The sequence below is a fragment of the Rhamphochromis sp. 'chilingali' genome (genome assembly GCF_963969265.1).
Source record: "Rhamphochromis sp. 'chilingali' genome assembly, chromosome: 16".
Lineage (NCBI taxonomy): Eukaryota > Metazoa > Chordata > Actinopteri > Cichliformes > Cichlidae > Rhamphochromis > Rhamphochromis sp. 'chilingali'.
The window spans coordinates 698,929-710,642 of NC_137943.1; the positions used below are offsets into that span (position 1 = coordinate 698,929).

An 11,714-nucleotide genomic window follows, 5' to 3' on the forward strand; every position below is an offset into this window, starting at 1 on the left:
CTACGGTAACAGCACAATAGATTTCTTTGTATTCATAAACACAAATGCAGTACAAGCTGCCTGTGCTTTGACAGTCCTGACATGAGAATGCATGAACTGAACTGATTTGTCAACCATTCATTAGACTCTGTTTAGACTGAGGCGGGCATGGAAGCTGTGAAAGTGGTGTGAACAGGGTCCAGTGGGCTGGTAATGTGTGCAAAGTCCATCCTGGTTACCTGTTACCATGCTTACATTTCCTGACAAAGCAAAAAGTTGAGCTTTGTGGCTGTTTCTAGTAATAAAGCACCGTATTTAACAAGTACCTGAAGATGGTAAAGTACCAGCTTACAGTAATTCATCCTGAGGTGACCTAGTTCCCTGGTGTCCTCCATTAATGGCTAATGGAAACTACCATTTAACACATGCAAATGTTACAGCCCAGGTGAGCGGGCACAGCTGTGGCCCACTCAGCGGGTCGGTCATTGTTGTTGAATTTACACTTCTGGGATTTCTGAAGTCTGCTTCAGCAGGGCAGTTAATGTCAGGCTCAAAAGGAAGAGGAAGTGTGGCTGGCATTGATCCTAACAGCTGATGCATCTGCAGCTCTGACGGATGAACTTTAGTAACTTCCCTAATTAACGTGTCTTTGCACCAGGACACTGGGGCCCTGCGACAGGGATTTCTGCGACAGCAAAGACGGAGGTAACATTTCAGGACTCAAAGTTTGATGAAATAAGAAGTTATTTTTGCAGCTGCTCAAAGTAACCGTGCAGATAAATGTCCGGAGTTCGGGCTTGGATGGATAAAGTAGTGTTGTTATACAGCTTGACTGTGTCATGGAGAAACTGCTCACGCTTGCTGGATCCGCGGGTTGTTTCAACCACGTGGGTTTCCTAGCTGCCTCGTCGCGCTGTACTTTTGTTTAAAATAATCACTCCCTTTGATCGTCGTGCTGTCTCTGCGCTCTGAATCAAGCGCTAACATCACGAGGTCTGAAGTGTGCGTCACGTGAACAAGGTAACTCTGCGGGCTCCAGCTATTGGCTGAAAGGAGCAAGACGGCTTCCCCATTGGGCATTTTCTACTACGTCATCTTCACCGGTCTTGTTTACATCTGATTGTGTTTTGTGTGCAGGTTTGTAGCCGGTTAGCTGAAGGTAAGCGGAGGAGCTGCGCTTCTGTATTTACCGGTTACATGTTCAGTCTCCGGTCTTTTCTTCATCTTTGTACCGTAACATGTCCCGGGGTGACTTTTCATTCGCTGCCTGTTGTGTTGTGATGTAAGTGGAGCTGTGCGGCGGTGAAATTCCCCTTCGCCCACTGATGCGCTTCTGTTTCGGTTTTCCTTCCTCTCAGACGCTCCTCCCGGCTTGGCCACATCGCTGCATGTCACCTGATTTCAAGAGGAAACTGGCACCTGAATTAAAGGGACTGACTAGCTGGTTAAGTTGCGACACATGCTCTTACTAAACCGGATGGTAAAACCGTATAAAGGAGATCAGTCGTAAAAAGGGGAACCGAAACGGGGCTGTCGACATTCAGCCTCCTTCCCCCAGACGTGGAAAAAGCTAGCCGAAGCTCCTCTCGTGTAAGCTGGGCTCTGGTCTTCCTCCAGCCGGGATGTCGGACACGGACGGTTCTCTCCCTCTGCTGAAGAGGCTCAGCTACGCGGTGGGGCACTTTCTCAACGACCTGTGTGCCTCCATGTGGTTCACATATCTGCTGGTTTTCTACCACTCGGTGCTGGGATTCCAAAACACGAGTGCAGGTTAGTCCGCGTGTCGTCCTCAGCGCGGCCGGTGTTCCAGATCTACTGGCGTTTAGATCAACTGGCGTTGGTCGAACAGATGTGTGGCAGTCTTGCGTTTCAGGAGCTGCTACCGACAAACCAGCAAAAAACCGCCAAATGTGTCACCTGTGACACTTGTGAGGTTGTCTCAAACACACTCCGTCAGTCTTGATGCTGTTGAACAACAAAATGTTTAAAAATGTGGCGAGTTTACCTGGTGATATCCTCATGCGTGACGCGATCGCGAAAACAGCAAACAAGTAACACCACGCCGTTGTTGTTCACAGGACAGCAAGAGTAAACGATCGGGAGACTCTTGTCGTCGTCATCGTTCCCCTCGCACGGTTTGTTTCTCCGAATTCAGCGTTTTTGCTTCACAACTACAGCGAGCAGTTTACTTTGTGCACTAACATGGACTCGAGTCAACCAGCGCCACCTCTGGCCAAGTGCCACAGCCTACAGCCAGATCAACCTGTGACACACATCTGCACCACGTTTGAATTCGTGTCATGCACATTTGTACCTTTCAATTGTGTCTGTTTGTGCGTCATGCAAACAAACCTTTGAAATGAATGAAATGATATCATGTATTTATTATCAGCCTACATTTGTACAAAATGCCAAATGACATACACATAAGAATCACCATCCTGATATCAATACTTTTGCCCATACGAAAAATGTCGTGAACACACTAATATTTCACCAGTGTTGTAACATCACATGTCGTTAGCGTAGTCTGCCTGTGTCTGCCCTCTGCAAACAAACATGTTAGAGTTGGTTGTGATATACAGTCTGCATAAGTGTGGTCAATCTAATAAACATTTATAAGGAGATGGCAGTTACTGTGAATGTACAGCAGTTACACAGTGATTAGTAATAAACAGTCAGACAATGACCCTGACAATCTCATTCAATCTTGCAGATTGCACCTTCTGTGGAAAGTGGTACCACACAGTGTGTGTGGACTTCCCCTGTGCAGAAGGCGACTACAAATGTTGTGGGTGCTAAATAAACAGAAACAAATGATCCCTGTTGTCTTTGCTTACTGATTGTTTTCAGTGTTGACAATCCACATTGCTGCCATTGCATCTTTCAACATGTTTGTGGGCAGATTTGGATGTACCAGGGGTAAGTGCAGCCACTCAGCCTCTACTCACTGTGATCATAGCAGCAGGTGCAGATGTGTCACAAGTTAATCTAGTAGTGGGCTATGGTCATGTGTTAGTGGTGGGAACAGTCATATCCACTCACTCTCACTGGCTGTTTATTACTAATCACTGTGTAACTGCTGTGAATTCACAGTAACTGCCGTCTCCTTACAAATCTTCATTAGATTGACCACACTTATACAGACTGTATATAACTCCAGCCATGTTGATGAATTGCCTATATTGGCTGGAAATATTCATTTTCAGGGAAAAGACACAGACAGACGATGCTTACAGGATGTGATGTGACAACACTAATGAAATATTGATGTGTCATATTTGTCCAAGGCGTATTTCATTGTTATGGAAAAAGAGAATATCAAAATCATGATGACCAATTGGAGTGGTGATTTCTATGACTTTGTGTATGTCATTTGGCATTTTGTACAAATGTAGGCTGATAATAAATACATGATATCATTTCATTCATTTCAAAGGTTTGTTTGCATGACGCACAAACAGACACAATTGAAAGGTACAAATGTGCATGACACGAATTCAAACGTGGTGCAGATGTGTGTCACAGGTTGATCTGGCTGTAGGCTGTGGCACTTGGCCAGAGGTGGCGCTGGTTGACTCGACTCCATGTTAGTGCACAAAGTAAACTGCTCGCTGTAGTTGTGAAGCAAAAACGCTGAAACCGGAGAAATAAACCGTGCGAGGGGAACGATAACGACGACAAGAGTCTCCCGATCGTTTACTCTTGCTGTCCTGTGAACAACAACGGCGTGGTGTTAATTGTTTGCTGTTTTCGCGATCGCGTCACGCATGAGGATATCACCAGGTAAACTCGCCACATTTTTATACATTTTGTTGTTCAACAGCATCAAGACTGACGGAGTGTGTTTGAGACAACCTCACAAGTGTCACAGGTGACACATTTGGCGTTTTTTTGCTGGTTTGTCGGTAGCAGCTCCTGAAACGCAAGACTGCCACACATCTGTATTTCACTTTGTCTCTGCACATCCGTCCTCATTTACTGTGAGGACTACTCACAGTTTAACAGTTTAGCTTCAGCGTGCGGTGCTGTAACACCAAGGTGCAGACGGATATAAGTGACTGTGTCCTTGCTGTTGTTGTGTCTGTTCTCAGTGATTGTTGCAGTAGGTCACAGCGTGTCTCCTTTGGTGCAGGTGTGCTTTTGCTGGTCGGGCAGGTAGCCGATGGTATCTGTACGCCTCTTATTGGCTACGAGTCCGACCGAAGCCCCGGCTGTAGAAACTACGGCAAGAGGAAGACGTGGCATTTAGTCGGTAAGTACACAAAGTGAAAGCAGAGCCCTTTGTCTCTCATATATAAATACATCTGTATATGCGCATGGATATGTCTCAGTCAGATAAACCTCTGTGTTCATAGTGTTCAGCAGAGGTTAAGTTTCAACTGCTTTGGTGTTAATGACATTAAATCCATGCGCCATAGAGGGGCGACACTGAGACCCCTGAACAGATGCTGCTGCAGACATTTTCTCCTCCTCTTTAAAGCCTGACTGGCATTCACCATGAAACACCACAATGGGCAGGTCCACTGCAGCACAACCCGCAGCTCTGGTACCAACCAGCCACTACTGTTTATCCTAAAATGAACACGTTAGATCATGCTCAGTTCTTTGTTGCTAACCTATGAGCATGAATAATAGCTGAGATATTTATAAATAATGTCATACGGTCACCGCTGTCATCGTGACAGCACAGAGTGCAGGTTTTAGTCGTCACTGCACATCAATGACTCGGTGTGTGATTCTCTCAGAGGTCATGTGCCCTGAGAGTCATTAAGCTGCGTTTGAGTGACGTCTTCATTTTTATTTCTTTATTTTTGGGTGTCGTTTTGTTTTAGGGCCTCGTGGACCTGAGACACCAGTCAGTCCTCTGGTCATAGTTACTAACACGTGCTATGGGTAACATACTGTGAGATGCTGTCTGTAGGCAGCATGTGCACAGAGTATGTGTATTCTTATGGCAGTGATAGCCATACTGGGAATAGTGATGTTTTTGAAGATAAGCTGAGTCTTTTCAGTTTTTGCTGAGTGGAAATAAAAGCTGATTGTTTCTGAGCCCAAAACAATCAGCTTAGCCTTTCAGGAGAAACCGTGTTGTGAGCAGATTTACCGCGAAATCTGAAAGCTCTGCTTTTTAGGGTTTGTGTGTAAACTCTCGTGACTACAGACAGAGATCGACGTTCCCACCGTTCCCATTTCAAGTGCATAATCCCAACTATGGTGGCTGCTGGAGACCAAACATCAGAAACATTCAGTTTAGACAAAGTTTGCCTTAAACGCTTCAATCCCACCACAACACACAGAAACACTGCTGGATATGACGTCCCTGGAAAATTAAATCATCTTCATTCAAGTTGGATTTTGTTTAGTTTGATGATAACAGCCGTGAAGTTGTTTATTACTCCAGGACTTTCAGTACATCGACTCGGTTCAGTTAAATGTGAGTGGCTGGTGAGACTTAAAATGCACTTATAAAAATTTAGGGCTAAAGTAAAACATGTGCGTGGATATTGCCCCGTCTCATGACTTTAATTGTTTACCGTGCTATTTTCCAGGAAAGTCTGCCATATGAACCAAAAGGTCAAGGTAGGTTTGCACTGATTAACCACAGTCAGCCTGCTGTGCATGTATACATATACATGGAAAGACTGTGCTCCAACACCTACCGTGGATTTTATTGATCAGGTTCACATGATACGTTTTAACAACTTAACGCTGTGCAAAATGTCATCAAAAGTGCAAACAAGAGCCCCGTAGGGAAACAGGCTGAGGCTTGTGCATATTGTTGCCTATTGTGTTACCAAAGCAGCTGTCAAGCAGGAACAAAAGCACAGAACTAAAAGCAGCGGTGCTGAGACGTATGAAAGTTTCCCCAGAGTTCTCGTTGGGCGACTGCGTCATCTGGTTGCCAAGCTGCTGTGCAACATCTGCTGAAATAGTCCTGATGCGTGCAGAAGGCAGATGAGGGGAAACCAAACCCCTGTTAGCCACTGAGGTCAGCTGTGAAGAGCTCTGTTCTCATTATGTTCCTCTATGTGCTCATCTGGTACTAGTTAATGGGGAGGGGGTAAATGAAAAACCAATAATACATAGATATGATCCGCGTTGTGTCATCTCTTTGCTTCTGTATGTGTTTACATCCAGGTACACTGAGCGTAGTGCTCTCCTTTGCCTTCATCTTTAACCAGTGTGTGGGCTGCAGCTTCCTCACCCCTCAGTGGGCCAGTCTAATCTACTTCGTCCCATTCATCATCATCTTTCAGTTCGGCTGGGCCGCCACGCAGATCTCTCACCTGTCCCTCATCCCAGAGCTGGTCACTTGTGAGCATGCTAAAGTAGAGCTCACCGCGTACAGGTTAATACACGCGTGCTTTACATGACGAGAATCAAAAGATAGATGCACATCCCAAAGGTTGATGCTGTTCATCTGGATGTTTTCAGTGGCAGAAACTGAAAACATCCAGGAAGTGACCTCACAGCCCAGCGCTCAGTCAGCTGGTTTCAGTCACCTGTTTATAAGGTTGAAACCTGCAGTCAGCTGATGAGGATGAAACGTTTCTCCCACTGAAAACATCCAGATGAACAGAATCACCCTTTTCATGTTTCCTCACCTTGAACGTGCATCACGGTGTGAATGTCCACTCTGTGCTTTGTGTGTGGGAGCAGGTACGCGTTCACAGTGATAGCCAACATCACCGTGTATGGAGTGGCTTACCTGCTGTTTCACGTCCAGGCTGGAGAGGATGAAGACCCTGATTCACTGGGACCAGCAGACATCATCATCTTCAGGGTGAGCAGGCTGACGCGTGGGCATAGCTGCGAGCACAGCACGGTGTAGCAGCATCAGAGTGGGGCTGAGAGCTGTTGGAGTTCAAGCCTCTGGCTCTGCCAGCGTACTCTGTAAGACTGTGAATGTAGATGTGTACTGTGGAAAAAACCCAGGATGTAAATGTCTCTTCCTACACTTGTTTTTGCAGAAAGGTGCACGTTTCTATTAGTTTTTATTCAAGCAGAAAATACAGACCCAGGATTCTTGTGTTTGTTGTTAATGTTATGTTTGTGCTTGGTGCTCCCACCTGCAGTTTTCTGTGTACACGAGCAGATCAGGACAGTGGTGAGGTTTCTCTGGGTTTGTGGCAGCTTTGAACACAAACACTGCTGTATATCCTGCTGCTGCACAAACATGCTTCAGCAGAACTCTGTGCAGGGCTGTGACGGGAAGCAGATTCATTATTCACTTGGCTTTCTGTGAGTGCTGCCTCCTCGACGCAGTCACAAGATTAAGAAGCTTTGGGTTGATTATCCAGGTTTCCCTCTGTTCTAGAACAAAGCCTCCTTGAACCTAATTACCTTCATTTGCACACAGGAACAGGCAGTAACAGTGTGACAGCAAAGTTGTGTACTTTTCTTTTTTGTATTTATATGGTGACGACTGTACAGACCACATAAAGCCATCAATGATACTTTTGCACTCAGCATATAAAGATGGCGGCCGCGCTGCATCTGGATGATATTTACTGTGTAGATCAGCTTTTAAAGAGGGGAGACGAAGCTCGCCGGCCACAGCAGAAGCTGCCGGGCTGACAGGTGGGACAGAAATGAACAGTCGATAGAAACGGTGATCCCAGGGTTTGATAACTCCGCCCACTCAGGGCAGCAGGAGCTTGTTTGTAGCAGCGATGATGAGGTGTGCCACGCTGTGTGTAATTGCAGAATCTGTCACTAATTGTTTTGGGGATCGGTGTCGTCTTCTCCGTCGTTTTCCACGTGGGAACAAAAGAGAGCAATGGAGCAAGCGAGGAGTCGGAGGAGGCCGAGGGGGAGCGGAGGCCACTGCTGCCGCGCTCCAACACCTTCTCGTCTCTCCTGCAGTGGAAATGCTGGCTGCGACAGCCTTCTTTCTACCAGGTATGGAGCTTTGAATGACTTAAGCACTGACGCCACCTCCACCCGAACCTCTTCAGAATGACGGGAGCGGCTTCCAGACGTCAGCGCCCGTTCAGCTTGAGATGTAGGATTTTGATATCGTAGCTGCATCAGCAGACCTGCTCGCTGTGTCTCTGCAGGTGGCCGTGCTCTACATGTCCACCAGGCTGATCGTCAACCTGTCTCAGACGTACATCTCCATGTATCTCATCAACACTCTGGGGCTGCCAAAGGTGACGGGAAATCGTCCAGTTCACCCGTAACACGCTGGGTTGTCGTCACGCGCTCATCTTCTGCTTGTTTTTTCCTCCCAACAGAAGTTCATAGCTACCATCCCATTGGTGATGTACGTGAGCGGCTTCCTGTCCTCCTTTATCATGAAGCCTGTCAGCAAACTCATTGGGAAATGTGTAAGTAAACCAGGTCAGGTTTCTGAAAGCAGCACGAGTGGCTCTGAGGGACTCGCTGCGCTCCTCGCTGTAGAAAACAAAACGTCATATTTGTTCTTGTCAGTCACGCTGACACGATTGCACCACAGAAATGGGGAAGGTGGAGCCTGTGCTGTGTTCACAGTAACAATACTTCATTACTCAGTAACAGGATGTGATTGCTTCTGTATCTGCATCATCAAAAAGGCAGAAGTGGGTCACTGTCATGTGTCTTCTGTCCTCTGATTGGTCCAGCTTACTTACTTCGTGGGCCTGCTGCTGATCATGGCGTTCTCGTATTGGGTGCTGCTGGACGTCACCATGGGTCAGCAGGTATACGGGGCGGCCGTGCTGCTGGGGGCCGGGTCCGCCACCATCCTGGTCATATCGCTCGCCATGACTGCGGAGCTCATTGCAGATCAGACGGTAAGACGTGCGTGAAAGGCCGAGGCGGAGGACGAAGGATCCTGTTGTTTGAGCGAATTTGTTCATCTCTTTGCAGCAAAGCGCAGCGTTCGTGTACGGAGCCATGAGTTTCACTGACAAGCTGGCCAATGGACTGGCAGTGATGATCATTCAGGCCCTGCATCCCTGCCAGTTAGTGCACACACACGCACACGCACACACACACGCACACACACACGCACGCACGCACACGCACGCACACGCACGCACACTAGAATCTGGCAGAGTGTGTGTGTCCTCCATCCTGATGCCTGAGTGTGAACGCTGCACCACTGTGGCCTCTGTGTCTCGGTGACAGTCTGCTGAGAATCATTGAGGTTTTTATTGTTAATTAAAGCAAAATTAAAACCCTTAAAACTGATGTCATTAACTAAAACTCTGCAGATGTGATCAGTGTCAGGTTGTAGTACGACTTGGTTACTTGTTCTGATCAACGGCGTCAGATAGAAACAGTAAACATGTCAAACAGTTACATGTGCACACGTCCGGTACTGTGCTGCTAGGACACACACGTGTGTGTGTGTTTAAAAAGAACCCATCCTGACAGTAAACTCTTCTGTGTGTGTGTGTGTGTGTGTGTGTGTGTGTGTGTGTGTGTGTGTGTGTCTGTGTCTGTGTGTGTGTGACAGCACTGTGGTGTGCTGTCCTGCCTGTGTGTGGTTCTACCATTACATCTTGGTCATCGTAACGGGAGGCGTTTCCATCATCGCAGCTTTGGCCCTTTGCTCCATCCTCATCTGGCCAATCAAGATCAGAGGGCGTAAGTCTCTCTCTCTCTCTCTCTCACACTCACTCACACTCACACACACACACACACACACACACACACACACACACACACACAGTGTTTCTTGTGCGTCTTCACCTTTTCACTGTGTGTGTTTGCAGGTGCTCTGCCAATCATCTCCAGTGAAGCAAATGGAATCAACTGACAGGGCTCCTCCCACATCATCTCACCACGGGGAACTTTTTCAGGGAACGGCAGGAATCCTGTGGGACTTCCTGACCCGCTGCTGAAACCAAGAAGCTTTCTGTTTTTAAACTGAGATTTGCATCCTTTCATAACCTTGTTTTGTCTTCATTTTCCAACAAACCTCTGGCGTCGGACTACAGGCCAGCAAACACGTGCACAGCTGCACCTGCACTGCTTTAAAGAATTGAGTCGCACAATAAGCTAGTTTGTAATGATTTTTGAGTACAGTGGCTGCAGCTGATTTCCTCTCACCTCTGACCCCCATGATTTTCACTGTGCACATGACAGGCCCGGCTCTGCAGCACTTATTTCCTTTTACTACACGGGGTCAGCCTGAAATTCCCTAAATGTGAATGAAGCCACTACACGGAGTTTGGAAAATGATGAGCAAACAGTTGTGCTCCTTAAACAGACATCAAACATGTTTCACACGTGCACTGTGCAGGAGAGCAGGGCTGGCTGCATGTCGCATTAATGTCCTGGATGACAAAGGGAACCGAGCCCCTGCTCGGAGGAGGACGTGAACGCCGTTCGGTGTCCTCAGCAGTAAAATCTTCCCCAGGTTTCACTAAAAGAGTCATTCCACTACCCCCCGCTACCATTGGACACACAAGGGCGTCTGTACAGCGTGCAGGCTGACGGCGAGGAGGAGGATGCACAGACGACACTAATACAAGCGTTTACCTCGAAGACGTTTGACTGGACTCGCTCAGTGACGCAGGTCAGAGGAAGTCCCTGCTGAGCTTCACCGGCTTGTTTCCAGTTGTGCTGTCCTGGAATTTGTCCTCAAATGTTATGTAAACTGGAATCAAATGGAAGATGAATCACGTTTGTAATTAAGTGAGTTGATGAGCAGAGCTGTGTCTGACATTTAAACGCTTCAAAGGGATCAAATGTATTTGATGTGTGCATAGGAGGGAAGGTGGTGTTGGACCAGAGCTTTGTAATGATCAGCAGGACCTTTTTACTTTGTCTTCTACCTGTGTGATAAATCCTTTATTAAACAGGAGTCATTCCTCTGGTACGTTCTTCTTCTCAGCTGTGAACAGTTGCTACAGACGTCTGTCCCCGAACAGAAGCTGGCAGGTTATAATATTCATACAGTATGAAACCGCTGCTTCTAATTACAGCCAGTTTTATGGTCGCAGCAGCAGAGCTGTGACCCCTCGACCGTAACAGAGCTCACTATAACTCAGGGGTGTCCAGCTCCAGGCCTGGAGGGTCCTGCAGGTTTAGATCTGACCCTGGGTCAGCACACCTGAATGTCACAGTTCATTCCCAGGTCTCTGGAGAACTTCAGGACATGTTGAGGTCATTTAGCCATTTAAATCAGCTGTGATGGATCGAGGACACGTCTAAAGCCTGCAGGCCCCCCAGGCCTGGAGCTGGACCCCTCTGGTGTAACTACTGATGTTGTCACCCACTCCCACTCAGTCTGATTTAAACTTCATCATCACTCACGATGCAACCGGAAACCTGCACCTCCCAACACGTGCAACCACACGCAGCCCGCAACGCCTGAAAGGCGTGGAAGGTCCTACGGGTCATAGATTTCCCACAGTGGAGCAACTCCCCACCAGCTGTGATCATAGCTTTGAGTCTGTCTTCACGTGTCCCAGCACCAAACACACTTATTCACATCACCAACACGGTGCAGCGTGGACCATCAACGAGTGGCACGCACATCCACGCACCGTTTCTGCTCTGGCAGCTCCGTATGCTCCGCCCCTCCTCCGCACACGCCCACATCAAAGTGCAACCTGAACTGTTGCTATCCGATTGTTAAGTGATGACGTGACGAATCCTACTTCCGGGTCTAAAGTAGTCTGCGTTTAATATGGCTTTTGTGTTGTTAACATGTTTAATGTTTTGTATTTTCTTCTATTTGATCTCAAAAAGCTCCTAAAACAGTCAGTGATCCCTGTTGACCTCCCTCGGCTTTTATT

At 47.4% G+C, this 11,714-nt stretch overlaps 1 protein-coding gene and 1 pseudogene across 3 annotated transcripts in view; one reads left to right on the forward strand and one right to left on the reverse strand.

Moving 5' to 3' along the window:
* Positions 1 to 11,714, reverse strand: part of LOC308413020 — a 219,212-nt pseudogene that overhangs the window by 27,639 nt on the left and 179,859 nt on the right. The gene's annotated exons all lie outside the window — the stretch shown is intronic.
* LOC308383417 (major facilitator superfamily domain-containing protein 12-like) lies at positions 1,340 to 10,983 on the forward strand. 2 transcript variants are annotated; one of them, XM_080861344.1, is made up of 11 exons: positions 1,340 to 1,749; positions 4,115 to 4,234; positions 6,121 to 6,331; positions 6,643 to 6,766; positions 7,690 to 7,884; positions 8,043 to 8,135; positions 8,220 to 8,312; positions 8,586 to 8,756; positions 8,833 to 8,927; positions 9,425 to 9,555; positions 9,684 to 10,740. In XM_080861344.1, exons 1-11 carry the CDS (start codon positions 1,602 to 1,604, stop codon positions 9,725 to 9,727), a joined length of 1,425 nt encoding a protein of 474 aa, XP_080717470.1. In that variant the 5' UTR covers positions 1,340 to 1,601; the 3' UTR covers positions 9,728 to 10,740. The 2 variants fall into 2 exon arrangements, with proteins under 2 accessions (XP_080717470.1, XP_080717471.1); XM_080861345.1 differs by lacking the exon at positions 1,340 to 1,749 and adding an exon at positions 3,549 to 3,765 and having other exon boundaries at positions 9,684 to 10,983.

Excerpts from the sequence above, each read along its gene's own strand:
- LOC308383417 (XM_080861344.1), top strand. The coding sequence starts at position 1,602 with ATGTCGGACACGGACGGTTCTCTCCCTCTGCTGAAGAGGCTCAGCTAC. Across the intron at positions 6,767-7,689 it reads CAGACATCATCATCTTCAGG|AATCTGTCACTAATTGTTTT; the intron begins GTGAGCAGGCTG and ends GTGTAATTGCAG. Across the intron at positions 9,556-9,683 it reads GCCAATCAAGATCAGAGGGC|GTGCTCTGCCAATCATCTCC; the intron begins GTAAGTCTCTCT and ends GTGTGTTTGCAG.